The 26,278-nt window shown below is 42.6% G+C and overlaps 4 protein-coding genes across 8 annotated transcripts in view; 2 read left to right on the top strand and 2 right to left on the bottom strand.

Moving 5' to 3' along the window:
* vps13b (vacuolar protein sorting 13 homolog B) overlaps positions 1–1,066 on the top strand; it is a 302,426-nt gene extending 301,360 nt beyond the window's left edge. For all 3 annotated transcript variants that reach the window (XM_080895821.1, XM_080895823.1, XM_080895822.1), the window contains exon 68: positions 123–1,066. In XM_080895821.1, coding sequence (XP_080751947.1) covers positions 123–371 — 249 coding nt within the window. In that variant the 3' untranslated portion in view covers positions 372–1,066. The remainder of the gene's footprint in view (positions 1–122) is intronic.
* Positions 1,067–1,112: 46 nt separating this feature from the next.
* rgs22 (regulator of G protein signaling 22) lies at positions 1,113–16,310 on the bottom strand. Of its 2 annotated transcripts, XM_080895825.1 has the most exons (24): positions 16,164–16,308; positions 16,046–16,074; positions 15,886–15,948; positions 15,624–15,806; positions 15,445–15,530; positions 14,625–14,740; positions 13,778–14,504; positions 13,510–13,671; positions 13,118–13,295; positions 11,883–12,005; positions 11,358–11,459; positions 10,255–10,449; positions 9,675–9,767; positions 9,001–9,170; positions 8,740–8,902; positions 7,117–7,281; positions 4,174–4,245; positions 3,492–3,650; positions 2,885–3,064; positions 2,611–2,799; positions 2,361–2,531; positions 2,005–2,104; positions 1,350–1,457; positions 1,113–1,253 (listed from the first exon to the last, which is right to left on the bottom strand). In XM_080895825.1, exons 1-24 carry the CDS (start codon positions 16,183–16,185, stop codon positions 1,237–1,239), a joined length of 3,573 nt encoding a protein of 1,190 aa, XP_080751951.1. In that variant the 5' UTR covers positions 16,186–16,308; the 3' UTR covers positions 1,113–1,236. The 2 variants fall into 2 exon arrangements, with proteins under 2 accessions (XP_080751951.1, XP_080751950.1); XM_080895824.1 differs by having other exon boundaries at positions 1,211–1,457; positions 16,164–16,310.
* Positions 16,311–16,664: 354 nt separating this feature from the next.
* On the bottom strand, positions 16,665–21,581 carry fbxo43 (F-box protein 43). The gene is made up of 6 exons (XM_080895646.1): positions 21,445–21,581; positions 19,562–20,406; positions 18,728–19,483; positions 18,282–18,384; positions 17,418–17,612; positions 16,665–17,303 (listed from the first exon to the last, which is right to left on the bottom strand). The coding sequence occupies exons 2-6, from the start codon at positions 20,347–20,349 to the stop codon at positions 17,058–17,060; spliced, it is 2,088 nt and encodes a 695-aa protein (XP_080751772.1). The 5' UTR covers positions 20,350–20,406; positions 21,445–21,581; the 3' UTR covers positions 16,665–17,057.
* Positions 21,557–26,278, top strand: part of spag1b (sperm associated antigen 1b) — a gene marked incomplete at its 5' end in the record, with an annotated part of 16,030 nt that continues 11,308 nt past the window's right edge. Inside the window, 11 exons of one of the 2 annotated variants that reach the window (XM_080895643.1) lie at positions 21,557–21,703; positions 22,001–22,116; positions 22,507–22,666; positions 22,760–22,882; positions 22,972–23,042; positions 23,243–23,355; positions 23,471–23,576; positions 23,765–23,895; positions 24,049–24,155; positions 24,564–24,699; positions 25,619–26,062. In XM_080895643.1, the coding sequence (XP_080751769.1) occupies positions 21,557–21,703; positions 22,001–22,116; positions 22,507–22,666; positions 22,760–22,882; positions 22,972–23,042; positions 23,243–23,355; positions 23,471–23,576; positions 23,765–23,895; positions 24,049–24,155; positions 24,564–24,699; positions 25,619–26,062 (1,654 nt within the window). Of the gene's footprint in view, positions 21,704–21,968; positions 22,117–22,506; positions 22,667–22,759; positions 22,883–22,971; positions 23,043–23,242; positions 23,356–23,470; positions 23,577–23,764; positions 23,896–24,048; positions 24,156–24,563; positions 24,700–25,618; positions 26,063–26,278 lie in introns of both variants that reach the window. The other variant, XM_080895644.1, reaches the window with a different exon arrangement.

Below are 26,278 nucleotides of genomic sequence, written 5' to 3'. Positions count from 1 at the left end.
GACTAATTTCTTCCAGCAGTGTGCACAAGCATTCCTAAACCTTGATGTATGATTTAGTTAGCTCTGCTGCAGCTGGCAGGTGCAGCAGCAGTGTAACCGTGTGTGTGTGTTCTCTCTCTCAGGGCGACGGTGTTCGTGAGCGTCTGTCCGAGCAGCAGTATCGGAGGCTGGTGGATTACGTGATGCGTGCCTCTCAGTTTCTTTCCCCCTCTGCAGCTTCCCTCCAGCTGCAGCCCCCAGTGACGCTCACAGAGCCCCCGCCCTCGGTCACCAAGTGTTATCGCTACCTGGTGGACCCCGCTTTTGCAAAAGTGTTTGTCAGCAAGTTCACCATGGTGAAGAACAAAGCCTTACGCATTGGATTCCACTGATTCGTGAAAACTCACGTGTGGCTTTCAGCTTCAGAAACAATTTTTTCAATTTAATGTAAAATGTGAAAAAAACAAGTATCTTGTACTTTGACTCTTCTCATTTATGCAAAACATACATTTTGGTGTAAAAACGAGGGGGTTTTATATCTAAATGTGTTCACCTGGTCGACCATGCCTTAGACGTGTCTAGAATTCCTAGAAATTGCCTTTGAAAGATATTTTCTGATAAAGAAAAGTCACCACATAGTCACAAAGAACATTAGTGGGATCAGTTTTAATTGTGGAAAAACAAAAACAGTGGACACTAAATCCAATCAGAGCTCTGTCGCCGTTACAGATACAAATGTGCAGGCCGCAGCAGTCGGAGCCTTTCCTAACTAACCCATCTGGAAGAGTTCACTCTGCACGAGCAGCTCTGTGTGTTTACATTCTGCTTATGAGTCGGTGTCTCATGCCAATGTGAAGTGCAATATTATATATTTGTTGATGGATGTTAGATGCTAAACCAAAATGTTTTTTAAAGATGATAATGTAACACTTGTTTGACAGTAACACTGTTTTCTTTGTCGATGCCAATCCCTCACGATGCAAACATGTTAATGTTCCCTTTTGTATTGTTTCACCACTGAGCTCTACGGAAGATTTAAATCTATAATATATTAATGGAGAAACTTTTTATTAAACAAATGAAATTATCTCAAGTGTCAGAGATTTGCGTTTCACAGCGTGGTGTTTGTCACACACTCTGACATCAGTAGCCTCTGAGCTCTCGGTTTTCAGCGCTGGCGCTCCGATGACGGCGTCGGTCACCTTCCCCTGTTAAAGTCACGCTGCATGGAGTCACTCCTCACACTCTGGTTTCACTTCAGGCTCTAACACCTCCTGCAGTTTAAAAAATAATAATAAAATAAAGCCCAGCCTGTCCTGTCTAAGACAAAACGGCTGCTGAGAGAGTGTTTCTACAATATGTCCACTCACGGTTGTATCTGTTACACTGTTTGCTGTTTGTTCTGGAGGAGCGCTGTGAGGGCTGCCGGTAGCTCTGCTCGCTGCTCGCTGACTTAATGCTACGGTTAGAAGAGGACTCTGGCAGGGGGAGGAAGACGCGGTAAAAACAGCAGTCATTAAGAATAAGAAGGGCTATTTATCTGTTAAAGACATTATGTTTAGCACTCGTGTGGACTCTGTCACACGTGTAGCTGCCGCAGACATCAGTGATGATCTCCATCTGTGATCCTAACAGCATCGCTCCTCTATACCATCCCATTAAAACACCATTTGCACTATGCTTCATTTCCATGTATCCTCATTCAATATGGCCTGGAACTGACTCGTTCACAGAACATTGATAATTAATGGATGGGCTGAAGTGGCTGTTTTGGCTGAACTTTTGCCCAATGAGACAGTTCAGACATGTGGAGCAGGTCAGTTTGACAGTACTTTGGCTTCAACTGCCGCGTAATATCAAAGCCTTGGAAAATGTAGCCTGGATTTTACTGTGGGAAAAAGGCAAAATGTCATTTCATTGTTATGGTTTCCTGCATTTAATCTGAATAGTAGCAGTCAAAAACCGTGGATATGGGAGCCTAGCTGAGCTCAGAGAAAAAAGCGGTGTGTGCGCGCGCGCAAGTACCTGAGGCCGTGGAGAAGGTGGTTTCCAGCTGACTCCGTCTCCTCAGCAGCACCTCCTCTCTTTTCAGACCTGCCATATACTTGGAGTAGGACCACGACAGCTGAAGACAAATGCCCAGAAATCAAGTTGCATCAAACATGATTAGAAAAACGGTTCAAATTAGAGCATCGAGTTTCTCCGTTATGGTCTGTGGTCGAGACTGACGAGGCCTTGTTTGGACTTTGTGTTGTCAGGGGGTTTTATTTTAGCATCTTGTGCTCCCACATAGAAGGATATCGTTGATTTTGGTTTAAATTCATTTTTTTGAAACACATTTTCAGCTTTACCCGCACGACAAACACATGGCAGCTCCTCACCGTCTGTGTGGGTGTGAACAACACTCTGCTCCGTGTGCTCGACTGCTTTTTCTCACTTCTTTCTTCTGGTTCATTTGCTTCATCTCGATCATGATCATCCCCCTCCTCCTCATCATCTTCGTCATCCTCATCCTCTTCTGTAACACTGGTCTCTTGACTCTCCATGTCTTCCTGAACAAAGAGTTAGATTTTTGATTAAGTTTTTTTTCCCCTCACAGATTTTTATGTTGTGTCGCTGTCATTTCCTCACCTGGGCTCTCCTCCTTCCTTTGTTTTTCTCTTCCTCCTCCTCTTCCTCCCTCCTTCTCTGTCTCCTTACTCTGGCTCTGTGCTTGACTCGTTTCTCCTGCAGCAGAGGAATAAGTTGCTCCTCTTGGATGCTGCTGATAAGCTCCTGAAACTCGGGCCAAAACTTCAGTAATTCATCAAACACTGACATCTACGGGCAGAGAAGAATAGCTTGAAGCACACATACAAGAGAAAAAAGTCTGTAAATGTTCGACCCGCACATGCGACGCGAGTACCTGAGCCTCTCGAAAGATGTAAGGGCCCAGCTCGTGGCGTTTCTCCAGAATGTGCTGAGCCTGCTGGGGAGGAATGTCTATCTGCAGGGCCGGGGGCATGGAAGAGTTGATGAAACAGCTGATGATTGTGGAGACTTTTTGCTGGATGGTGGCATCATCACTGTGGGAATGACAGAGGTCCTGCATTCAAAAGCAAAGAGGGAAAAGGAGGAATGAAAAGTAACATGGGAACAATTCTGTGTTCCCACTGTTCCACAAATGTTTGCAATCATTGAGGAATTTTTGTACCGAGATAGGAAAACTAGGGCTAGCTTCTTTTTTTGTTCCATATTCAAACTGCACATCAAGCATTTCTTACATTATTTTTGACTTGCTTTTAGAGTTGGACTCACAAATCATAGATATTGGCTCAGATGTACAGTAACACAGTAGGTTTGGCTAATAAAGACTTCTAAGCAGAGAGGGCAAAGTGTTCATTTAGAAACAGCAGTCAAATTTTAACAGACATTTCAAAGATCCACCGGTGCCTGGTTCTGGTTTACAGCTGAGGGAGACGAGAAAAGACTGAGAAAGCATTTGTTCTTATAGATATTACAAGATATTTTACCTTGTACCTCTGCACCTCTAACCAAAAGAGCACATCATTCTCCAGGAAGCCTCCCTTCGAGTAGACGAAGTCCTGGAACTGCTGGCAGGTGACAGGGTTGAGCAGGGTTTGTCGGAACAGCAGGATCTCTTTGGTGGAACTCATCCACAAGCCCTCGGCCTGCAGGGACACATGACGCAGGATTCCTTGGGTTATCTGTGACACGCCGTCCGCCATCACCTACCCTGATACAGTACAGGGTTCTCCTGTACAGCGGCTGACCTCTGAGTTCCACTCTTAGCTCACAGATACTGAGATAATGATACTCGTTATTTGCCAGTGATGACATCATGATCATAAACGTGATGGTCACAATCATGTATGAAAACGTCTTCCTGTAATCATCCTGCTCCTAATGTGAAATGTACATGTTTTATATCTGTGTCCTGCGATGAGAGGACGGGAACAGAGCTGTGTGGAAATCACTCCAAAAACTATTAAAGGAAGGTTAGTAATGATGCTTTAATCTTATTTATTCTGGATCCAATTTGAGAAAACTAACCCCAAGGCCAAAATGGTGTCTGACAAAGCCAGTGCTTAAAGCCAAGTCATGAACTAAATCGCACATGCTTTCAGGCCAGGAAATGCCTTATTTTTATCCATTTAAAAAATATCCAGCTTCCCCTGGAGGATTTCTCCTTACCTTCCAGGCTTCTTTTCTTGCTCTGCGTTGACGGTGGACGTGCTGTGAGAGCCTGCCCGCCACCTCTTGTGGCTGCCACACACACAAACACAAGCAAACAGGTCCAACGTCAGAAAGGGAGTATAACTAGGAACACTTCTCAGACCTCTCTACTGCTCCCTGTTGCTGGCTGTAACCAAAGCTCTGCCTGCACTTCTTTTTTTTCTTTTTTTTTAGACCTTTAACCTGCCCCACGTCTGCATTTCCTTCTATCTCCTCCTAGCGAGCTCTTTAGTTCCCTGATGTCATCCGTCTCAGACGACCTCGCCGTCTTCCTCGTCACCTCTTAACCAGCTTTTCCACCTTCCGCTCGTCTCCTCCTGCACGGTGTAATGCTAAACTATGTCTGCCTCTCATTACCTAATGAGAGGATCAGTGTGACTAAACTTGATAACATAATGAAGCAGAATCCCAGGTTTATGGGTTTCCACCTGATGAGGCAACCTGAGAGAGTGACTGCAGGGTAATTGCGCATAATGGTTGCTCACGTAACATTAATGTGTGCCTGACTTCCTATATCAGTTTGCTCTCAGCACCATTACACTCCAGGAATCAAACACGTGCACGTGGTACAGCTGAAGCAGAAGATCAAAGGGGGTCAAAATCACTTCTACTCTTTTTAATCATTCAGTGTCTTAAATCTCCTGACCTTTGTTAAAGAGGCTTCTCTGCAGCATCGTTAATCTCAGTGTGCTCTGCTGACTTCGGTGACATCATGAAAGCGTATTAGAAGGCTGGATGTGTGCAAATAAACACAAGACAACTAGGAAATGTTGTAAGCTTTGCAATAAGTGATATTACAACAAATATTCAGCAAAACGGAAGAACAGTTCTCACTCAAGTGTAGGCTTCAGGAGAACAGTTTGCATTTACTTTACGACAGATATTATATATCATGACGGAGTTTATGTACAACTAAACTCCTGAGGTCTCTTTAAGAGAATTTTCCAGGTGTTTTACTCGAAACTGCAAATATCAACATGCTGAGGTCGCTGAAGTCCAAAGGATACTTCCCTATGGAATGTCTTTACAGCCGATCCAGTATTCAAACTTTGTCCTGCTGTTCAGGGAATCACCAAAATCTGTATACTTCACTCTGGAGATTATTTTGTATTAAAGGCACTTAACCCTCTGATGCATGAATTATGAAAGCCTTGGTCAAGATTTTTTTCTTAAGTGCTTTTATTCTTCTCAGGACATGAAAAAAAATGTTCAACTCTTTTTTCCCCAAAAATATGTTTTTTTATAAAGTTATAAACTTGTCCACTCCAGTGGACTACATGCGCCTGGGCACTTAGCATGAAATACTGTGAATTTACTATAAAAATTAATTACCTTGTGTTCTATTGTAAATATACAAACACTTGTTTGCTTGTATCCTTTGAAAAACATCTCAGCAATTTTTTTGGAACTTTCAACTCATAAGGCCCCAATGTTTAGACGTAAATAACAAAACCAATCAACAGTCCTAGCTGTGAATCCTACACCTGAATATGGCAAACTATCTCCAACAAGAGAAACATTTTTGAGTCTACACAGTTCTATAACGATGCAGGACAGTATTACCAAGCCCTTAGTAGCATGCTGGAAGAAAACACAAACTGACATCTTAGTCTCTGCATCTCCAAACACTTCTGTGTTCATCACACCTAGGCTGTCCGTAGTTCCTATGTCTCTGTTCTGCTCTGGCAGCCACTCTCATCATCACTGGACTTATCACTGAACTCATCATCACTGCACTCATCAATGAAATCATCATCACTGGAGCTGGATGGAATTTCCTGGACTATTCTGTACGCTGCCTTATTCTTTGCTGCATTTGAAGTCTACAAAATATGATAAAATAATTATTATAGTAACTCAAACTACAGCTGATCTGCACAGAAATATACATTTTAAATGAGTAGCTTATAAATGTAACAATTATATGCTTACTTATAACCAAAACAGTCCCAAAAAACAGTGAGACAATTTATGACTTATGTTAAAAAAAATATAGTGGGTAATGCATGATGTCCACTACAGTGGACACATGGTTAATCGTAGTTTTCTACATATTAGACATAACAATTTCTTATTCCAAACAGATAATATCCTTCCCTAGATGTTACTGCATATCATCATATTTTTTTTACCTGTTGGGCTCTTTTAGCATAGAAGGATTGACAGGATATGCCAGCAGTGGTCGGCAGGGGTGACAGTTTGTCTGCCATCTTTGATTCAGAGGAAATTTACTTGCAGTTGCACTAACTGAACACTGAATTGACCTCAATGGAGCATGGCAGCAGAGAGCACTCTAGAGGCTAATATGCAGTTCCACCATAGAAACCAATGCATTAAAGAGATATGTACGTTTTAGTAGCTGTCCACTCCAGTGACCACTATGCATCAGAGGGTTAAAGTTTAAAACCTTTTTAAAGTTAACTAAAGCTATCAGCAGCACGTGCACAAACTGCCATGACTGTGCAGTTTGCTGAATAGATGCCAGGTGAAGCTGAGCGACAAACGGGCCATGCTTTTGTAAAATACCTAATTTTACTACAACACGTACCAGGAATGAATGTAACCTTTAACTACATCATTAAGAACATGTTCTGTTACAACAGCGGCCTGTGAAAGGCAAAAAGGAAAAGAAATGGGGCTAAAAATATCTTTCAAATGCCTTCAGAGGTCACAGCAGCCAACCTGAGAAATTCCAGTTAGAATAGAAAAATATGTCCTTAGCTTATGATTGATGTAATCACAGTACTTAACTTTCGCCCTTGCACTCACAGTGTGTATAAATTCCACTGTTACTAACCATTGTTTTTCTCAAGTAATGGACCTTCAGTATAACCTGCATGAGTCAAATAGCTGATGATTCACTGGCGTCTTTTGTAAAGGAAAGTGTGAGAGTATGTCCACCTCTGGTCTGCGTTTCTGCCGTTCGATGAACTCTGTTGTGGACAGAAACAGAGGCAGCCATGTTTTCTCGATGTGATTCCTCACGACGTCCTGGATCTCCACGACGACTGGGTTTGAGAGGCACTCCAACTTCAGACGCTCAATTCCACCTGCCAAATGCAAAATCTGCACACAGACACACAGGAAAGAACACGGGGGAGTGCCGGCTCATGGCTGCACGTGTTTGAAGCAGACTGAACGGACACGTCTATAGATTTCTATACGAGGAACACATGACGGTCGAGGTGGACGGGAGAAAGAAAAACTGCCCACAGTGGGAAACCCCACTGACAGCTCCTCTCCTTTGTGCTTCCTGCTGTGCTCTTCTTCATTCCCACAAACCCACTGCTCTCTTCATCTCCCCTCTTTCTGCTTTCTGTCTTCATGCATCGATTTGGCCGTGTCTCTCTTTTTATATCTCCTTTATAGTTTCTCTCATCTCATTCTGCACGCACACAGGCACGCGTGCACGCATACACTCGCTTCAGAAATGAGAACCAGTCATGGCACCGCGGTGGGAGTGAGCAGATGAAAGGGGGCCAATCTGTGACTGGATGACTGAGTGACTGAAGAATGAAGGGCCAAAGCAGTAAAGCTGTCAGTCTCTCTACATTGCTCACGCAGACAAGAACCAACACTGAGATGCAAGAACGGCAGCCAGGCCCGATCCTTCCACTGGAATTGGCTTTCTAATTCAAATCCTCAGTTCAAATATTTATTCTGATGGTATTTATGAGATGAGGATGACAAGTGACTAAAGAAAAAAAAATCAGACAAAAGATTCATGGCAACAAGTGCGCTGCATGCCTATCTGAACCCAAGAACAACATCAGACTATTGTTTAACTGCAACCGCTGTATGTATGCAGCAACCCAGGGATGAGACAAATGAATAGAAAAAAGATAAAATAGTGGCAAAAATATCTAACATCAACCTTTTTGCGTGGCAGTTGTACAAATTTCACTAATAGATTCTCTCATTACAGCTAAAAAAATCACATCAGAACCAGCGTCCTGTGACACGTAAGAAAAACAAACATCTCTGTGGGCCCAAAGAGAAAACCACGCCAACCGCTGCATGTCCCATCTACTCATCCTGACTACGCACCACACCCTCGTGGAGTAATCTTAGAACCCAGAAACCTCATCTCCCACTATAAACGTCAGGACAGATTTCATCCTACTGTCCTCGTTGCTGGAGCTGATCATCTCTGTCTTCTTGGATCTAAACATTCTCCTCTTCTTCTCCTTTTAATTCCAACCATGTTCTCTCATCTCCCACTCGCTGCCAACACCCCGCTGTCAGAGCTGTCAGCGTCAAGTCTGCAGGAGTCCCGAGGAGGGAGATGGGGGAATTGTGTGAGAGCTGCAGCAGCCTCTGTTTATCAAATCTGGATGCTGATCCTCAGCTGGAGCTCAAATCCCATCTTGGAATAGTCATGTCACGGGCGGCCTGTTCCTACTTCCTCTGTCTCTGTGAGGCTTTCCCAGGAAGTTGACAATAACTCATATTCTTTGGAGTTGCTACTGAGCCAACATGAGTACGTTTAACATGGTTTTAAAATATTTAGATGGGCTGACTTACATCATTCTGTTGTTCTGTCATGGCAGGGCTGTCAGGGCCAAAGAAGTACTTCCTGTTGAGGTATCTGGCAGCAATCCATGCTGATCTCTCCTGCCTGATAGCCTTGTGCTGCCGAGGAGTCCTCCTATACTGCTCCAGATCCAGCCAGCACATCAGATGGATACTAAACAAAAGCAAATCCATTGGATGGTGTTTCCATATATATTTCATATTATAACTGTTTATGAATATTACAGGTAAAGTCTAAAATCTGCAGTTCACCTGGCGTTCTGATTTTGTAGGAAAGACATGAAGTGCCCAATCTCATGGCGGTGACGAAGTAAGGAGCCTAAACGGTAACCACGGTAATTTGGAGACACTCTGGACCAAGAGTCAGAAGTGTGTGTAGGTGTAATAGATGAAGCAGATAGCATGGAGCTGCACTGCTCCCCCTGCAGGACAGATGCAGCGAGAGGAGAGGAAGATGGAAACAGTGGGACGGATAGTGTCGAATCTAACTGACCACTTAAAGCACTTTAGACAACCAGACATTTTCACCCATTCACACAAAGATTCATCCAGCACTTCATCACTGAAGGTCCAGTTTTAAAATGCAAGCTGAGGACAAATCCTCAGTAAAATAAAGCTTTAAAGCTAAATGATGTTTCTCCTGCAAACCATGCTACATCCTGCCTCCTAGATGTTCGAAAGTCACCCTAAAGACCATTTGTTCTTTTTTTTTTTTTTTTTTACCAGCGGTATGACATCATTGCAAATAATGCATCTGTGCCAAGTAAAGCAGTCTCATAGCAGTAGATAATCAACATTGTTACTAGGCAATACATTTTCACATTTATGTTTACACAGCCGTTTCACGCTCGCAGGTGTGTTTACTGCCTAATAACTCTCAGTGCGAGCATTTTATAGATCTTATTACTGCTGGATGCTGATCTGACCTGCTCCAGTCGCAGCTGTGATTCCTCGTACAGGCTGCACAGTTCTCTGTACTCCCAGCTGTCAATGGAGCGCACCTCCTCCTGCACAGCTACCTGCACACACACACACACAAAAACTAAGCATTAAATATTTTCACGACTGATTTATCATTTAAATCATTTTTACAGTCAGAAACATCTGAGTGTCCATATTTCAAGGTTCTGAAATGTGAGAATTCGCTGCATTTCTTCGTCTTTTATGCTTTTAAATTAAAGTGGACAGTGTGATGGACACTTTCTGAGTTGCAACTATCTAAATCCAATCCGCAAGGCTCTTTAGGAAACCTTACCCTCAAACTAACAAGCCTGATCGGTTTGATCTTTCTGGATTTCTAAACACAGCAACATAAACACTAGCACACACATGGGAAAGTCACTTTCTTGCTTGTCAAAAACCAGATGCTTATCCATGTTTAAAGCAATCTCTCCTTTAATTAGGCCTCAGTGTAATCAAACCTTCAGAAATACTCAAGGAAGCCTAGTTTCTCCACATAAACTGAAGTTTATGAAGCAGCGTGTGCTAATGCAGCGCTGCGGTTACCTGCTGGAAAGACTCTGTGTCCCTGTTGACCATCGTGGTCCACGCCTCCACCAGGATGTTCAGTGCGTGTTCCTCGACCCTGTCAAACAGCTCCTCAAACGGGGGCATCAGTCTGTCATACACCTCCCTTCTCAACTTCTCATCAACACCAAAGCGCCTCCTGGCAGAGCTGAAAAGATATGTGGAGTAAAGGAACTGAGGAGAAGAGAGGAGACAAGAGGCGAGGAAAGAAGGAGTCATAAAACTGTATTAAGGTCAGAAACGTTTCTCTTCACCACCGCTGCGCTCTCTCGCACACAGTCTTCACTATCGCTCATCACTGCTGCCCTCACACCACATAAATGTCAGTCAGTTACCCCGCTTGGCCTCAGAATTATGGAAAGATCATCTAAATGTCACTGCTCTGGTGAACTAAAGGTTAACTGAAGGAAAATAGGTTTCACTGTGAGGTATTCTGGACCAGAACTGCCTGCTTTCCTCCCTGGGCCAGCTGCAGTCAGGCTGGGTGGTTCTGGGTGACTGGACTGGCGCAAAGCTGGGGGGGTCTGACTCACTTGTTTTTATGGGAGTTTAAATCTCTCCGCTTAGTGTGAGGGGGTGAAGAGGGCTGAAAGAGAAGCAGAGAGGAGAATGGGAGTGGCAAGCTAACAGATCACGTACACAAGGGCAGGTGAGTGTGAGTGTGTGTGCGTGCGTGCGTGCGTGCGTGCGTATGCGTAAAAGGGAGAATAATAGAAAATCTAATACACAACCTCTGTTTTATTGCCTTTTAACTACTGGCTGCTTATTTAAGACATCTGATCTCCTCAGCTTTACCTTATTATAACTGGTGATTTTTTCCTGGCATCCTCTCTAATTGAGCTCTCTTTATCTCTCTCAATATTTTATTATTCTTTTATTAGAGGCATATAACCAAATACACCTAAATATACAGACCCAAGATTTCATATTTCATGCAAAAACACTGCATGTGCTTCTTGTTTCCTGCAGTAACTGTACTAAAAAGCCAACATTAGCATCAAACTGAATGAATTAGTGTCATATCTTTGTGTGGTGCATACACACTGACAGTGATAACAGCTTGTGTGTTTGCGTGTGCTGACCTGTGCCTCTCTCTGCACTCTGTAAGGGTCCAGACCATCCTGGTAGAAGAGCTCACGGTAATAATGCAGGTCAGTCCAGAAGTAAAGTGCATTCACCCACAGCTGGGACAGGAAAACAGTGTTGAACATGTCAAAAACCCTGTCAGCTGACTTATATTTACATGTACTTCAATCCATTAATGTGAATTTATAACGGTTAGAGCACAAGTTAGTGGTTGGGTCAAGCTTTAAAAAGAAACAGTTTCCATACATGAGCCCAGATTCTTAATCTATGTGGCACAGGGTAAAACACAAGCTACACATAATTGTATGAAGGAGAATGACAGCAATGCATTTCACAAACAAATAGCACAAAGCAACCTGCCATCATCTACAGCAGCACAGCACTGTGGAGAACTGCAAACAATAGTCTTAGCTGCTCAGCTGAAGAAACTCTTTGGCACCACTTTTAAATTACCTCGAGCTTCTTTTTTTTCTGCCTCATGTTCTCTAAAACAGTTCGTTAACATCTGCAGCTGTTTGTACCTGGTTTCCAGATTGTTCGCAGAAGTGTGTGAAGTATGAGCCAGCACGAGACTCAGCACAAAGAGCCTGCAGCATCTTTTCCATCATTGTGGTGCACTGTAGTTGACTTCTGCTGGACATCACCTGATGAAATACAATACAAAAACTTTAAATGCAATATAGCGTTTATATAAAATAAAGCTGGAGTGAAAACTAGTTGATTTTCATTTGTTTTGGCTTTAAAATTATTTTCCCACAGTACATTGTTTAGTCACTACAAAAATCTATCAAAACAGGTGAATCCTTAGCGTGCAAAGACACAGCTTGAATAGTTTTCCCGTTTGTCTCTGTTTTGTATGTTTTTAGACTGCAAAAGATGTTTGATAAATCACTTCCTGCAGTGGTTCACAAATCAGGAGATGGCAGTGGGAGAGGACCCCAGCAGGGTGTAGAGTGCATGCAGGAGGAGCATGGATGACTAGAGGGAGAAACTACCAAGTTGAACAATTTATACAAGTATAAACAAGATGTGGCCATCGGCACAGAACGCTCGTAAAGACCGTGTTTTGTGGTTTACCAACACTATTTTATCCCTGTATGCACTTTCTCAACCTGCACTGATATGAGTTAAAGATGTGAACACTCTGCAGATGCTCATCAAAGGTCTCAGTATGTTTCAAATGAATCACGCATATGAGGCAGCACGGTGGCACGGTGGTTAGCACTGTTGCCGCACAGCAAGAAGGTCCTGAGTTCAATTCCACCATCAGGCCGGGGTCTTTCTGTGTGGAGTTTGCATGTTCTCCCCGTGTTTGCGTGGGTTCTCTCCGGGTACTCCGGCTTCCTCCCACCGTCCAAAGACATGCAGCTTGTGGGGATAGGTTAATTGGATAATCCAAATTGCCACTAGGTGTGAATGTGTGAGTGCGAATGGTTGTCTGTCCCTGTGTGTTGGCCCTGCGACAGACTGGCGACCTGTCCAGGGTGTACCCTGCCTCTCGCCCTATGACTGCTGGGATAGGCTCCAGCGCCCCCCGCGACCCTGAAAAGGATAAGCGAATGGATGGATGGATGGATAAACAAGAGCTGGCCGATACTCTCATGTTCATATTTATTTCACTAAAATCTATCTTTTAATCCTTTTTTACTGCTGACTGATAAAAACTCTGGGTTGTTTATTCATGATGCTTTTGTGGGCTTGATTTCCTGCCATAAAGCTTATAAGCACATAGTAACATATATCTCAATACACCTACCTGTGTACGGACAGTATGGGAAGACTGGGGCGAGCTGCTGTCAGTTCGTAAGAACGTTGAGCAACAGCGAGGCTGTGAGCCCAAAGAAGAGCTGTAACACCACCCTGTCCTCAGCTCCACATCAGAGGAGTTACTATGGTCTTCCTGATGGCACAGAGATGTCCAGAACCGAGGAACCCTGCAGAAAAGAGAGGGGGCATAATTTCATTAGAAGATTTAGACACATGCAAAATTATAACATATGAAAACCCAGTTTATACAGAACACAATCAACAATTATACAAGACAACAAAATAATAAATGTAATACAGGAGTAAATGTAAAGGTCATTTTTATGGATGCATTCTAGACACAGTCACTGACATTTAGAAGATAAACACTGCAAATCTCACCAGTAGTGGAGCAGAGGCTCAGTGAGGCAGGTCTGAACTGAGCGCAGTTTGTCCTCTGTCCAGCAGGGGGAGGTAGTCAGTCCCAGTCTGGAGAGCAGCTCCGCATTCAGACTGAACTGACTGCTGCTCAGCAGGTAGCAGCTTCTCATGAGAACCAAATACCTGAAACAATACCACATTGAAAATTTATTTCACTTAACAAAAGACAATAAATTCTGCTTGAATATTTAGAACTTTTCGAGCTGCAGAATAAGACAGGTGTGTTTACCTGTGCTTCCGCTCTTTGTCCCGTGCAGCCTTCAGTCTCTCTATATCCATCCAGAGATTAAGGAGCTTCTCTCCTGACGTTCCTTGTAAAAACTCCCTAAACTTATCCAAGCTTCCATAGAAACCTGTATCATTGCAACAAGTATAAGGGACATCTTCCTGGTTTGTGGCTCTGCTCCCCTCTTCCTGATCCTTCTTATCCCATCCACACCCCCTCTTGCCACGTTGACTTCTCTCTTTCTCCCCCTCCAGTCTTCCTCTGTTGAGATGTCGGTTAAGGTCACATTTACAGGATCTGTCTGTGCTGCTACAGTTTGCCTGATCTCCTGACTTGCTGAAGCACTCCCAAGTGTCTGCCTGGTTCGGACCATCCGTTACATTCATTGTGTCTTTAAGCACCTGTTCAGTCACTTGGACAGCCAGGTACTCCAAGTGTTGTTCGGGAGAATGAGATGCCAGGCTACTGATCTCTTTTAGGTGTTTCTCTTTACTAACAGATGATAGCCCAGAGCAGACACCCAGCTCTGTTTGTGAGCTCTTAAGTTCCTGAGGTTTCCCACTTTGAAGGTGAGCAGAGGAGAAACCTGATGAGGACAAAGGGGGAAAGGAACACAGGCTTTCTGGCTCAGACCAGCTGGAGTAACATCTGGTTGAGTCACTGCTTTTTGGAATAAGTTGTTCCTTTTGCAGAGATGTTAGACATGTAAGATTGCGTGTGCTCATAAACCCTGAGATGTGAGGAAATAAAAACATGGGACACACATAGTTCTTATTTTTATACTCACAGGATACAAACACATTTTGTTTTGCTGCACTGCGGGACAAGACATTTACTACATTAGTATTACCCGTGTTTAATTTTAAGGAACGCAGTTGAGGGGCTGACAGGGTGGTCCGAACTGAACTGCTTTTCCTTCTGTGAATACACAAGTTTGGGTCCCACTGAAGCAGAAACTTGGCTAGTCTGGGGAAAATCACAGAGAGAGGAGGCACTGCCAGTTGGAAAATACACAAGCAAGATTTCTTAAAAACATTCTTTTTTTAATTCAGTTGAATTCAGTTTTATTTAAATACAATATCAGTTGTCTCAAGGCCCTTTTTATTGTAAGAAAAAGACCCTACAATAATACAGAGAAAACCCCACAATCAGATGAGAAAGTGCTTGGCAGCAGTAGAAAGGAAAAACTCCCTTATAACAGGTAGAAACCTCTCAGGTAGGCACAGCCATGTGCCACAGCTGGTGAGGCAGAGAGACGAGACAAAAGATTCAAAAGAATGGCCTGTAAATGGCTGCTGTTGTATTGCTTCTTCTATGTGCAGCCTATAAGTTAGCATGGCTCTCTCTGCAGAGATTCTTGAAGCCTTTAGGCTTCTTAAAAGACGGAGAAGAGATTAGTCTCAGATCTGAAAGTAGCAATCTTAAATCGATACTTCTTTTAGAAGTTAAAACACTTGCAAACTAAACTAAAAAGAGACCCAGACTTTACTTGTTCATCATAAAATAAGGAGACAGCAAAGTCAGCATCAAGGCATCTTAGCACACTGTCTGGATACTGCAAAGAAATCACATTTCATAGGTAAAGAGAAAATGTAGGTAAAAATGAGATGAAACTTGCCTGCAAAACAAATGCATTAAAACATTTGTTTCAACAGGATTTAACACTTTACCTGTATTCATGATAACAATCACTTTGAAGGAAAAAGGGGAATCTTTCCTTTTTGATCCACTGCATTCCTCGCTCTCTGTCCAGGCACTGTGAATGTCAGGGACAAGTTCTTCAATCCAGTATAGAGATTTCTACCCCTCCATACAAACACACACAAACATTTTGCTAGCAGCTACTTACACAGACAGCGTAATGATTGTCTATTGGGGGCATTTTGGTGAACAGTGACGGGTCAACAGCAAGAAGCTGTGATTTTCTGTTGTAAAGGGCTGATCGGATTCTTGTGGAGACAAACTCTGCCGCTCTACTCGCCATCTCAAACAGCCCCGTCTCCCGGTTGTACCGCAAAGCCTCTGGGAAAGACTGGCAAAAACATGCGAAGGTAAGAAAACTGCTTTGAGCCATGTCAAAGTTCTGCATATCTATGTCAGGCCTACATTACCGGCGCACTTAGGAAATCATTGAAGAAGTGAGCCAGTACAGCATCAGAGGCCAGAGAGCTCTCCTGTGTGAAGATCAACATTAAAACGCTTAAAAAACAAACATTCTGTCCGAGCTGTAACAGACTGGGGAAAATATGAGGAATCTAAACTTTTACTCACAAAACTGTCCACAGTAAGGCGGAGAAACTCTTGCAAAGAGAAAGAAAAACTCAAATTTCCAACACGCTAGTTGTAAAAACATGAGTAAACTGAGATGTGTTTAAAGTGCTGCTCTTACCTGTTGAAATGAATCCACACATGCCTTTCCTTAAAAATAAAAATGGCAGACAGTACTTTCAGACGGGCTTACTCAGAAAGTCAAACTCAATCACTGTGAGTCCAGGTTGCTATGGAAGTGGACGCATTTTCAAAACACGGGGGGGCAGTAAAAGTTTAACCAGACAGGACCAGAGAAATTAATGCAATTTAGAGTTTCTTCTTTAATACCCCAGGATCGATTTATTCGAGATAATTCAGAGATTACTTTAAAGTTCTAAGTATCTAAGGTGTGTATGTGTGTATATATATATATATATATATATATATATATATATATATATATATATATATATATTTTTTTTTTTTTTTTTTTGGGGGGGGGGGGGGGGTTAAAATAAAACTCCTTTCGCAGTGAAAGTGTCAAACCACTAGGTGGCACCAAAGACTGATTTGTACATGTTACAGCGACATACACAATCCTCACAAATGTGACGCAGCACACGGGTAGGGGAAGAAAAGAAGAAAGAAAAAAAAAAGGTTTTACTATATATCAAGTTTATTTTAAAACCGATCTAGAAAACATGTTTGTAAAAGCTGAAAATCTCAATAGCTCCAAAACAAAAAACCCAACATGCTGTACAGTCAGTGCATAGAAAAATACAACAGTAAAATGAAATCCTTTTATCTGCTGGTAAAACCTCCTTCAGTGCATAATTTAAAAAAAATATACAAGTAAGAACTATATCAAAAAAGGAAAGGGGTAGGATGGGATAAGTAAAGAAATACAAACAAACATTGAAGAGTACAGACACCGCACGTACTACACATCTGTTTCCTCGCTGCTTATTGCCATCTATAAACTTGCAAAAAATAGATATTATTAAAGTGACTTCATGAAGCAGGAATAATTTGTTCATAGTCTTTTAACATTGTGCTTGCTTTGAGCGCTTCCGGGAAGTATGTCCTTTCTGCGACGGCCTGCAGAGTGACTACCGCATTCTCTAGAGCCGTGAGAAGTACACAAGCATGACATGCAAAACTGGAATCCACAGTCAGCTCTGCTGCACACTCCCTCTCTTTTGCCTGAATGGCATCTTGCGGGATGCTGACATCTCGGACAAGGCTTGAGGCACTCATCATTGAAGAGGGTTTTAGCAACCTGAGAGGAAAAAGAAGTTATTAAAATAACTTTGATAAATGTTTGATGAGAAATGCCTCAAAGCATGACTGTACCATGTTCAAGAAAATGCAGTTTAATGGATTTGTAACTTACCTCCAGAAATTTATCCCGTTTGCTGCTGCTGTCTGAATGCAAGGCGCTGAGCTGCAGTGGCGTTAAAGCCCTGCTTCCTGACTGTGGAGTGCAGTAGCTGGAGGTCCTAGACTGGGCCTGAACTGTCTTCAGAGCTGATCGCTTAAGCAACATGGCTCTGGTCTCTGCATCAGCGACATGGACAGCAGCACCAAGCTATAAGACGACAGCAAATAAGTTCAGAGTCATTTCAGTGACAGTGATGGAGATTGTGATAACGCCGACTCATTTTGATGTACGTATGCACTGATGACCACAGAGCAAAGACTGTGAAAGCAGAGATGTTGTGTTTAACTGAAAACACAGAAAGCTAAATGCTACAGAGCTGAACAAACACTCTTATAAGCAGGGGTGCACATAAGTGGTCCGCAGGTGCGCATTCGCTGTCAAAATAGGAAGCGAATAAGATAAGAGGCTGAAATGGGCGTTTGCATACATATAAAAAGGCACAGTTTTTGTCCGCTAGAGTGGGATTTTCACGGCATATTCTGCACCACATCTCTGTGCGTTCATCATTTGTTTGAAGCCAGCTCACCTCCTGCAACCACTTTTCCGAGAATACGCGCTTCTTTTGCTGTTCGGACTCCTGACATTTCTTTGGAGGTGGAGGAACACCAAAGCAATTTCTTAAAGGAGTTTGCTTCTTCAACATTTTTAAGAGTTCTAAACAAATGTGTGTCCTCCTCCAGAAAATCTTATGTACGCAAACGCGCGTTGCAACTTCTTATCTGGTGCACGTCTTTTATTTTGACAGCAAATGCACACCTGCGGACCACTTATGTGCAGCCCTGCTTATAAGACCTTTAGCCATAGCCTGGCTCTTACCTCAAGAGCAGCCTCCACTTGACTCAGGTGGCTTCTTCTCATTGTGCTAGCTAGCTTGTCTTGCTGGAGAATTTGATTCCAGCTTTTGCAAACACAGCTGCACCTGTGAAAAACAACAAAGTATGAGAGAAATATTTTCAGCTCACTAAACTTTTTAGACAACACAAGTTTGTAATGCAAGCTAAACTCCACTGATTTTACTAATAATTGCATCGTTTATACAACATAAACACTGTTATAACAACATGTATGTTTCAGCTCAGCGTCAATCACCTTGCGATCATTCTACAGGACTCTGAATTATTCTTTACTCCATTAAAAATGTAGTCATGATTTTATTAATCAGTGACCAAATGGGAAAGGAGCTGCAACCTGTGGCAAGTAAGCATGGATGATATGCGCTGTAAAACATTGTGTGAATAAAAATGTATATTTGGAAACATCACCTATAGACACTCTCAGAGTCCATCTGGCAAAGTATAACAGCCAGGATGTGCCTGAGGTTCCTCTTCATCAGCTCTGTGAGTATGTCCACCTTCTCCAGGCCCATCTTCCTGCCAATCAGCCCTGCCAATGGCATAGTGGTCCGAAGAGTGCTTGGGGTCTTGGTCAGTGCTGCTGCAGACTTCAGCTGCTCTTTCAGGCTTGGACTTTGACCAGCCAACATCTGGGCATGGTGCTGACACATAGCTTGAACCAGCTGCAGCGCTGGAGTCAGAGAGAGGTTAACTGGAGTCATCCTGAGTGGTGTGATATCTGGATTGCCAAAATCTGTAGAACAAGGGGTCATGTCTTGTGCCTTGGTTTTAGTCACTCTTTGTGGGGTGGTATAATCTTTTTTTGCTGAGCCCAAGCGATCAGAGCTCACGGCATTACCACATTTAACAGAGAGGACACTGCGAGGGGTGATATCCCCAGCAAAAACCTCATCCTCTTTAGAATGGCTGTAACATTGATAAGGATGTTGATGCTTTCTGTCCGTTGGGTCTTCCTCAGACTGAGAGCCACCTTCTTTAAGCGTAGAGAGCCTGTGCTGACGCTGCAAACGGGAGCGGCGCCTTCCCTCTGTTGGATTTGGAGTTTCAGAGTTTCCTTTGGAGGCAGACAGCAGCAGCTCCTGGAACGAGCCATCATGGTCCACTGTGGAGTCTTGCGATTTATCAAGAGTCACTGAGCTGAAACCGCTGTCCTCACTCAACGACCTGTTTAAAAGTCAGAAAGGAGTTAATCTGTGTTTAAATATTTTAAAGTTTTATTTTCTTCGTCAATAAAACACATACCTGATATAGCTGGGTGTATGTGCAGATGATGGTGTGCACAAGACACTTGAGCCATTATATAGATTATCTGTCATGCTGCCCAGTGGTGACTGAGAGTTTTCTTTAGAGATGGGCAGGAATTCGTTGAAGCCTGGAGTCTTGACATTACATTGACCAGATGCAAAAATGTGTTCACTCATGTCTAGATCTGTGAGTGAGGCTTCTTTCTCAAAACTGGGAAGGTGACAACAGTTGTGCTTGCCATCTTCAAGAGTTGAGGTCCTCACCTGTGTGAACAGAACACGGCGCTTCCTGCCTGATAGTGGCAGGTCCTGGTCCACTTTTAAAGTGCTTGATGCCCCCATCTCAGTGTCTACAGAGTCAAATGATGTATTCAAATAGGGTTCAGACCCACTGACAGGGGATTCAATCCCTCTGGTGCACGGTGATCTTGTGTTGTCATTTTTGACATCTACAGTGGGTTTACACAGTAGAAGTCTCTGTCGCAGCGAGGTATCCCTTTTGCATATTTTAGGAGTTTCACACCAGCTTACAGCTGAAACCTTCCTGGAGTCTCTGCCCAAAAATCTGACTTGTTCTCGGATCTTCTTTGGCGTGACAGAAACCCGGAGGTTCTCTTTGGGCGTTTCATCCAGTTCCACCGGAGACAAAGACCTACATGAATCAGCTCCACTGGTGCTGTGTGGGCTCTGGAAAAAACCTGAGTATCCACTGTCAGAGCAGTCATCGTAGCAGTGCTGCCCTTTAGAGCCATCAAGATAAAGACTAGATTCAGGAGTGCACTGCATCTTCCTCCTGAGTGCGCCAACAAACCTTAGCCTGGCCTCCAGGGGATTACAAGTCACCTGGAGTGAAACAGAATATAATAAACAGAACTACTTCAGCACAGCAAATATGAACTTAAAGAGACCGTAAACACATACAACGCTAGCTTAAATACTTTTAAAAACTATATTTTTAAAAGGCGTCTCATGCTGGACTGACTTACAGTAAAATAAAAGTTATCTCCCGAATCTTACGGTGGTTTTCAGTGTATAAAAGTAGCAGTTTGTATATCAGAAAGCAACAGACAGCTGATTTATCTCTGATCCTTCTCAGCTGTTTCATCCGCGTTGCTATGAGAGCGCGTGCTGCTGCCGATTTAAATCCCCCCGTCTCGTGCCCTCTCTGATGCCGCTTTAAAGAGCTCCATAACCGCCAAAAGACACCGACAGAGCCCGACTGACAGTATACACCACCTTTAACATCATTTTACTCCTCGTTATTTTCACACTTAATTCCGTCTGAAGAAATATGACAAGGCAAAATTATTTGGTAAACACACGCAAAACTGATATTAGTAAAATTCATCCAAAAGCAAAACAAAACAAAAACCCGACGACGTTTCGTGCGTGCGCATTTTACAGTGTAATTTCACCCTCTATGCTAGTTCAGAGGGTCAGAGCAGCCATTTTAACAAGAGATGACAGGATAAAAACCGGTTCCAGAATTAAAAGCAGTGATGCTCCGTCAAAGCTGAAATAGCCTCCTGTTAATGTGACTGAAGGGGACCCGGAATGGCACAGTGAATGACTAATCAGTTACACCTGTGTTAAGCCTGAAATGCCATGCAAAAATGATTGCCATTAAAAAACAAACAAACAAACAAACAAAAAAACTGTGGGCCTCGTAAAACACCTGTCAAACACCGAGTTATAATTAAAGAAAAAAAATGTGGCTGACATTTTTGCCTGCCATCCACGTTTACTAACATAACGTTGTTAGCCTCCTGAAACTAGAACCAGTACGAGGTAATGTCGGTGAATTCCACGCACCTGTACCTTAAGCTCGACAAAATAATCTTCTTCGGGAATAAACGCGCTTAATATTTAACAAATACCTACCTGAAGTTAAAACGGGGCTATTCCAAAAAGCCGTGGCCTCTGTAGGCGATGTTGTTTCCTCAGGCTTTGTTCCAGGCCTCAGCTGTCCCCCCGCTGTTGTTCCTGTTTTCTCATGTTCACCAGCCACGTTTTCAAATTTGGAGCCCTCTGTTGGCTGTGTCACGTGCTTCCTCTCGGCGCTACCGGCCTTCCGTCCGTGTGTGGTTACCATAGCAATACACACCACATTGTCGATGAGCGTTCAGCCAAACGGGAGCAGGTAAACTAGTTTTGCTTAACATTATTAACATTAATGTGATCTTGCATTAATTACTCAAGAGACACTTAAGAGATAAGTCTGCCTTTCCCGAATGTTACATCCCTAATTATAGAACCTAGCTGTTTCTGACGAACTATTAAAATAACCAGTAAAGTTAAGGTAGCTAGCTAAAAAGCTGGTAAGTTATACAAATATAATGCAGAACTGCCATGTCTCCCTTTTATGGAACACTTTTTGACACATTGACTGTGTAAATTCTTTCCAGAAATGAGTGAAGACGCAGTTTTATCCCTTCAGAGTCACTCCACCACTGTGGACTACAGGGGCAAGGTTCCTGTGGAGCACCTGGACTACGATTACATTGAAAAATGTAAAGATGTGAGATACCTCGAGAAGATCCTGAGAACACTGAGGTAACTGTCTGTTGAGCGATATAGTGTTGTTGGAGGAAACTCACTGTCCCTTTTCTTCCTTTACCTGTGTTCAATGGACTTTTGCTGCTTTTTTTAATCGTATTTATATTTACATGCTCAAAATAAAGCAATCAGTCAGTCCAGTCCCTTTATAGTGTTGGTGAGGTTTTTCTTTATGAAGGTTATAAACTCATCATCATGTCAAGTTTCACTCACTCTCCACTGAGATGGTAAGATGTATGTGCTATATTGCAAATAGATTACGTAACACTTGTCATCAGTTGCAGAGGGATAATAGTGCATGTCATAACAAAATACAGGCTGGCAATTGTGAATGAAAAATATTGCAAAAAAAGCTATTCCTTATTTTTCTTTTTTGTTTGGTTAAAGGTCTGGCGAAGAGGGCATTTATCCTCACCTGATCAAGTTCTGTGAGAGTCACCTGGAGAAACTGGACCCTAAGAGCCGAGCTCTTAGGAAGGAAATGCCTGTAGCCACAGCAGCCAGCCTCTCTAAAGATGAGTGGAACCAAATTGAGGATGAATTGAAAGTATGGTACACATTTTTTTCTTTCTTTTAAAAAAATAAATAAATCCTGTTTACTTTGTTCTCACATGGCTGTTTCTCTAAATACTTTGCTCAGAGATGGCAAGAAGAAACCAAAAAGACTGAAACAACCCTGAAACACCAGTCAGTATTTGATGATCTAGTGAAAGAAAATATGCCACCTGTAAGAGGTTTCAATTGCTTCGTTCCTCTGAGCCAGGTAAAAAAAATCAAGGCATATACAGTACATAACCAGTTACATATATGTATAGAAGACAAATATTCAAACAGAGTTTTTTCTCATGATAGAAAACAGTTCCACAAGAAAGAAAGAAACCCTCAAAATGCGCCCTACCACGTGATTACCGAGAATGGGACAAGTGAGTCATGCTGTCTCCACATTTGTCTATTATATTCAGAAGAAAGACCCCACTGTTGCAGCAGCTGAATTCTCTGTGCATAAAAGCTTCCCAAGTCTTTTTACTTTGTAAAAGGGCTTTAAAGCTAAACTGCTTCCATTACAGTGATCCACAGTTTAAAAACTTGACCTTTAAGTGTATATTTTACACCTTCTTTCCAGGTTCGATGTGGAAAAAGAATGTGAGAAAATAGAGGAGGATGTGGACAAAACTGATCCATCTGCAATTATAAACTCAGGACATCCTAAAATCAAGACTCAAGTGGACACTTCATGTAATCTATTGTGGATAGAAAGTGTTCTTTTGCAGTAATTATTAAGCATACAACGTACATCAGGTGTGTTGGCATTTTTGTGTAACATGTAAGGTTTCCCCTGTGATCCATCCAGTGCTGTCACAACAGGAGAAGCTCTTCCTGGCAAATCGTGAAAAGGACAAAGGCAATGAAGCTTTTAGAGCAAAGGATTATGAGGAGGCGGTCACATACTATTCCAGGTCAGGTTCTTTAAACAACTCATTCATTGCAGAAAGCACTTAGCACCTCTTAAAGGGCTTTTTATCATTTTGCTTGGTATATATTGTAAGTAGTAGACTGTCATCTTTCATTGTAGCTGTAGTAGTAAGTGTTTGTGCAATAATCTCACTGTAAATAGAGGTTTGCTTTATTGTTTATTCCATTACAGGAGCCTTTCCATTATAACAACTGTGGCTGCATACAACAACAGAGCCCAGGCAGAGATCAAGCTCGAGCACTGGCACAATGCCCTGAAAGACTGCCTGAGTGTGCTCGAGCTAGAACCGGGCAATCTGAAAGGTGTGTTAATGTTATTTCTATAATTTCTAACACAATAATGCTTCCAGAATAAATACACCTGCACTTTTAGATGTATTTATATGATGTGGTATACTTTAGCTACAGCAGCATTAGTGTATGTGCTACATATTGTAATGCACTTCTTTCCGTTAGCCCTGCTTCGTCGTGCTGTTGTTTATAATCATATGGGCAACTTCCACATGGCCACTGAAGACCTGAGGACGGTGCTCAGGGAAGAGCCACAGAACACCCCTGCAACTGTAGGTGATGGTACTGAGGCATGTTCATCATGCGCCAGTCTACCTTTCATCCACTAGGTGTCACTGTATTTGTGAAAGTTGAGTGATTTAGTGAGTCTATCACTGGAAGTCTTTCATGTATTTATGTCATTACCATAAATAGAAGATGATGTGGCTTTTTTAACAGATCTGTATCAGTGGAACAGCTCAGGATGTGCTGTGTTTACCCGTCCCCTTTAATTGCATTGTTTAACTTCTGTTTCTATTTATTTGAGTATAATTTAGGTGTAAATGGGAAGAAAATGTTCCTTTTTGTAGTTATACATACACCAGTCACTACAACTAAGTAATCTAGCATAGATTGTGATATGAATAGTTGTGACAAACAAAACATGAGATGTTCTAATGGATGAATTGTTTGTGTTTTAGCAACTTTTGTCTCAAATTGAGAAGAAGATGGAGGAATGCCAACAAGAGAAGCAACGCAAGGGCAAAAAAATCCTCATCCAAGAGATAGAAGAGGCGGATAACCAGACTGACAGTGACAACAAAGCTCATAAAACTGGTGATTGTTTGAACTACTAAAAACAATCAATATCCTTAAACACAGACATAGAGACTATAACGGCGCTAATGGCCATTTATGATAACCCATTTGCATCCAAAAATCAATCAAACCGCAACTGATTTAAATGTTGCTTACTCTCTATTTAACATGCAGTGAAATCGTTTTTCAGTTATAGTCAAGCTTAGGTAAGTTATGAGTTCAGAGGAAACTTAGATTTTTGTTAAAAGTGTGCATTGATCCTTTATTTGACATGTTTTTATTTCACTGTTGATTTCATATTAGCTAGCAAGACTAGCAGGAAGTGAATGAGGTAAACCAGTAGACTGTGGTACACATTTCCCAGATGAGATTTTTCCCTTACTGGAGATATATTTTTATCTATATTCTCATTTAATGAAAAGTAACAAGTTAAGTCATTCCACTGACTTAACTGGACTCAAATCTATTGCTACTCTAATTTATGTAACTTGAATGAGGTGTTAAATTTTAACTTTATAGCAGAAAGTTTTTTGTGTCTTTATAGCTGTGCTGGATTTAGAAGTTGAAGGATTTGCCCTCTAATACAGTCACGATTTATACAGAGCATGTTAGGAAGCTCCAACATTGCCGGTAATAGTAGTGCTTTAGTCACATCCCCTTCTGTCTGCTGTCCTATAGATAGAGGAAATTCCCCTCTTGTCTCTCTGGGTGAAGGAACAGTGCATGCATGTGTTTTCTGCCCTACCCCCACACAGCCCTTTCATAAGTCACTGTTTGGTATCTCTACTTCCTGGAACTCCCTGTTTGAAGTGGCTCCGTGTCATGTGCTCCTCTCCTCCCACACTATGATGTAACTGCTGACTCTTTCCTGTGGGTGTGACTTCCCCTTCTCTGTCTCTCTCCCTCTGCTTCTCCCCTCCCTCCCTCTCCCTTCCAGCTTGTCTGGTTCAACCTAGCCAGCCCGTGGGAGGGGAGGAGAGATCAGCTACTCCTGTCGAAAGGGGAGACATGGGAAACGCTCATAAAAAGCCCCACGGCAGAGGGGACGGGGGTCCACACGCCGAGTCCAACAGCTCCCACCATGAACACAGGAGGAACAGAGGCAGCTCAGACAAGTACAAAGTCCCGCAGGAAAAGATAGCCAATGGATCAAGCAAGAGAGGCTCGACAGCTTCGGTTCAGGGTGATCAGAGCGGCAGCGGTAAGGCAACTCCAGTTGGAGGAAATGCTGGAGAAACTGTCAACCTTGATGCCCCATGTGGGGCCCTGCCCCCACCCCTGGCCCGGCTAAAGAACGAAGGAAACCTGCTGTTTAAAAATGGACAGTTTGCCGATGCACTGGAGAAATACTCACAAGCCATTCAGGGCTATACAGATTCAGGTAAGCCTCAGGGGCACTCACTGTTGATCGTGTTTGTAATATTTTAGAATATTAAGAAAAAACTATTTAATTAGTTTTATACAGTGAGGTTGCTGGTTAGAAGTTACCTGTGTGCCACCGTGTCACTAATCATAACATTTTTACTCATATCAGTGTGTTATGAGCTGACAAATGAATCAGAACTGATCGACTGTTTTCTCAGCTGTTTATTCATCA

The sequence above is a fragment of the Rhamphochromis sp. 'chilingali' genome (genome assembly GCF_963969265.1).
Source record: "Rhamphochromis sp. 'chilingali' genome assembly, chromosome: 11".
Classification (NCBI taxonomy): Eukaryota; Metazoa; Chordata; class Actinopteri; order Cichliformes; family Cichlidae; genus Rhamphochromis; species Rhamphochromis sp. 'chilingali'.
Note: the sequence above shows the minus strand (reverse complement) of the source record. Positions and strands in the feature narration are given on the sequence as shown.

Coding starts and splice junctions, on each gene's coding strand:
- rgs22 (XM_080895824.1), bottom strand. CDS start 16,185: ATGTGTGGATTCATTTCAACAG. Junction 7,282..8,739: donor TGACAGAACAACAGAATGAT/GTAAGTCAGCCC, acceptor GTCTGTGTGCAG/ATTTTGCATTTGGCAGGTGG. Junction 1,458..2,004: donor CACCTTCTCCACGGCCTCAG/GTACTTGCGCGC, acceptor TCCCCCTGCCAG/AGTCCTCTTCTAACCGTAGC.
- fbxo43 (XM_080895646.1), bottom strand. CDS start 20,349: ATGCAGTGCACTCCTGAATCTAGTCTTTATCTTGATGGCTCTAAAGGG. Junction 18,385..18,727: donor GACTCTGAGAGTGTCTATAG/GTGATGTTTCCA, acceptor TGTTTTTCACAG/GTGCAGCTGTGTTTGCAAAA. Junction 17,304..17,417: donor AACGGGATAAATTTCTGGAG/GTAAGTTACAAA, acceptor TTTTCCTCTCAG/GTTGCTAAAACCCTCTTCAA.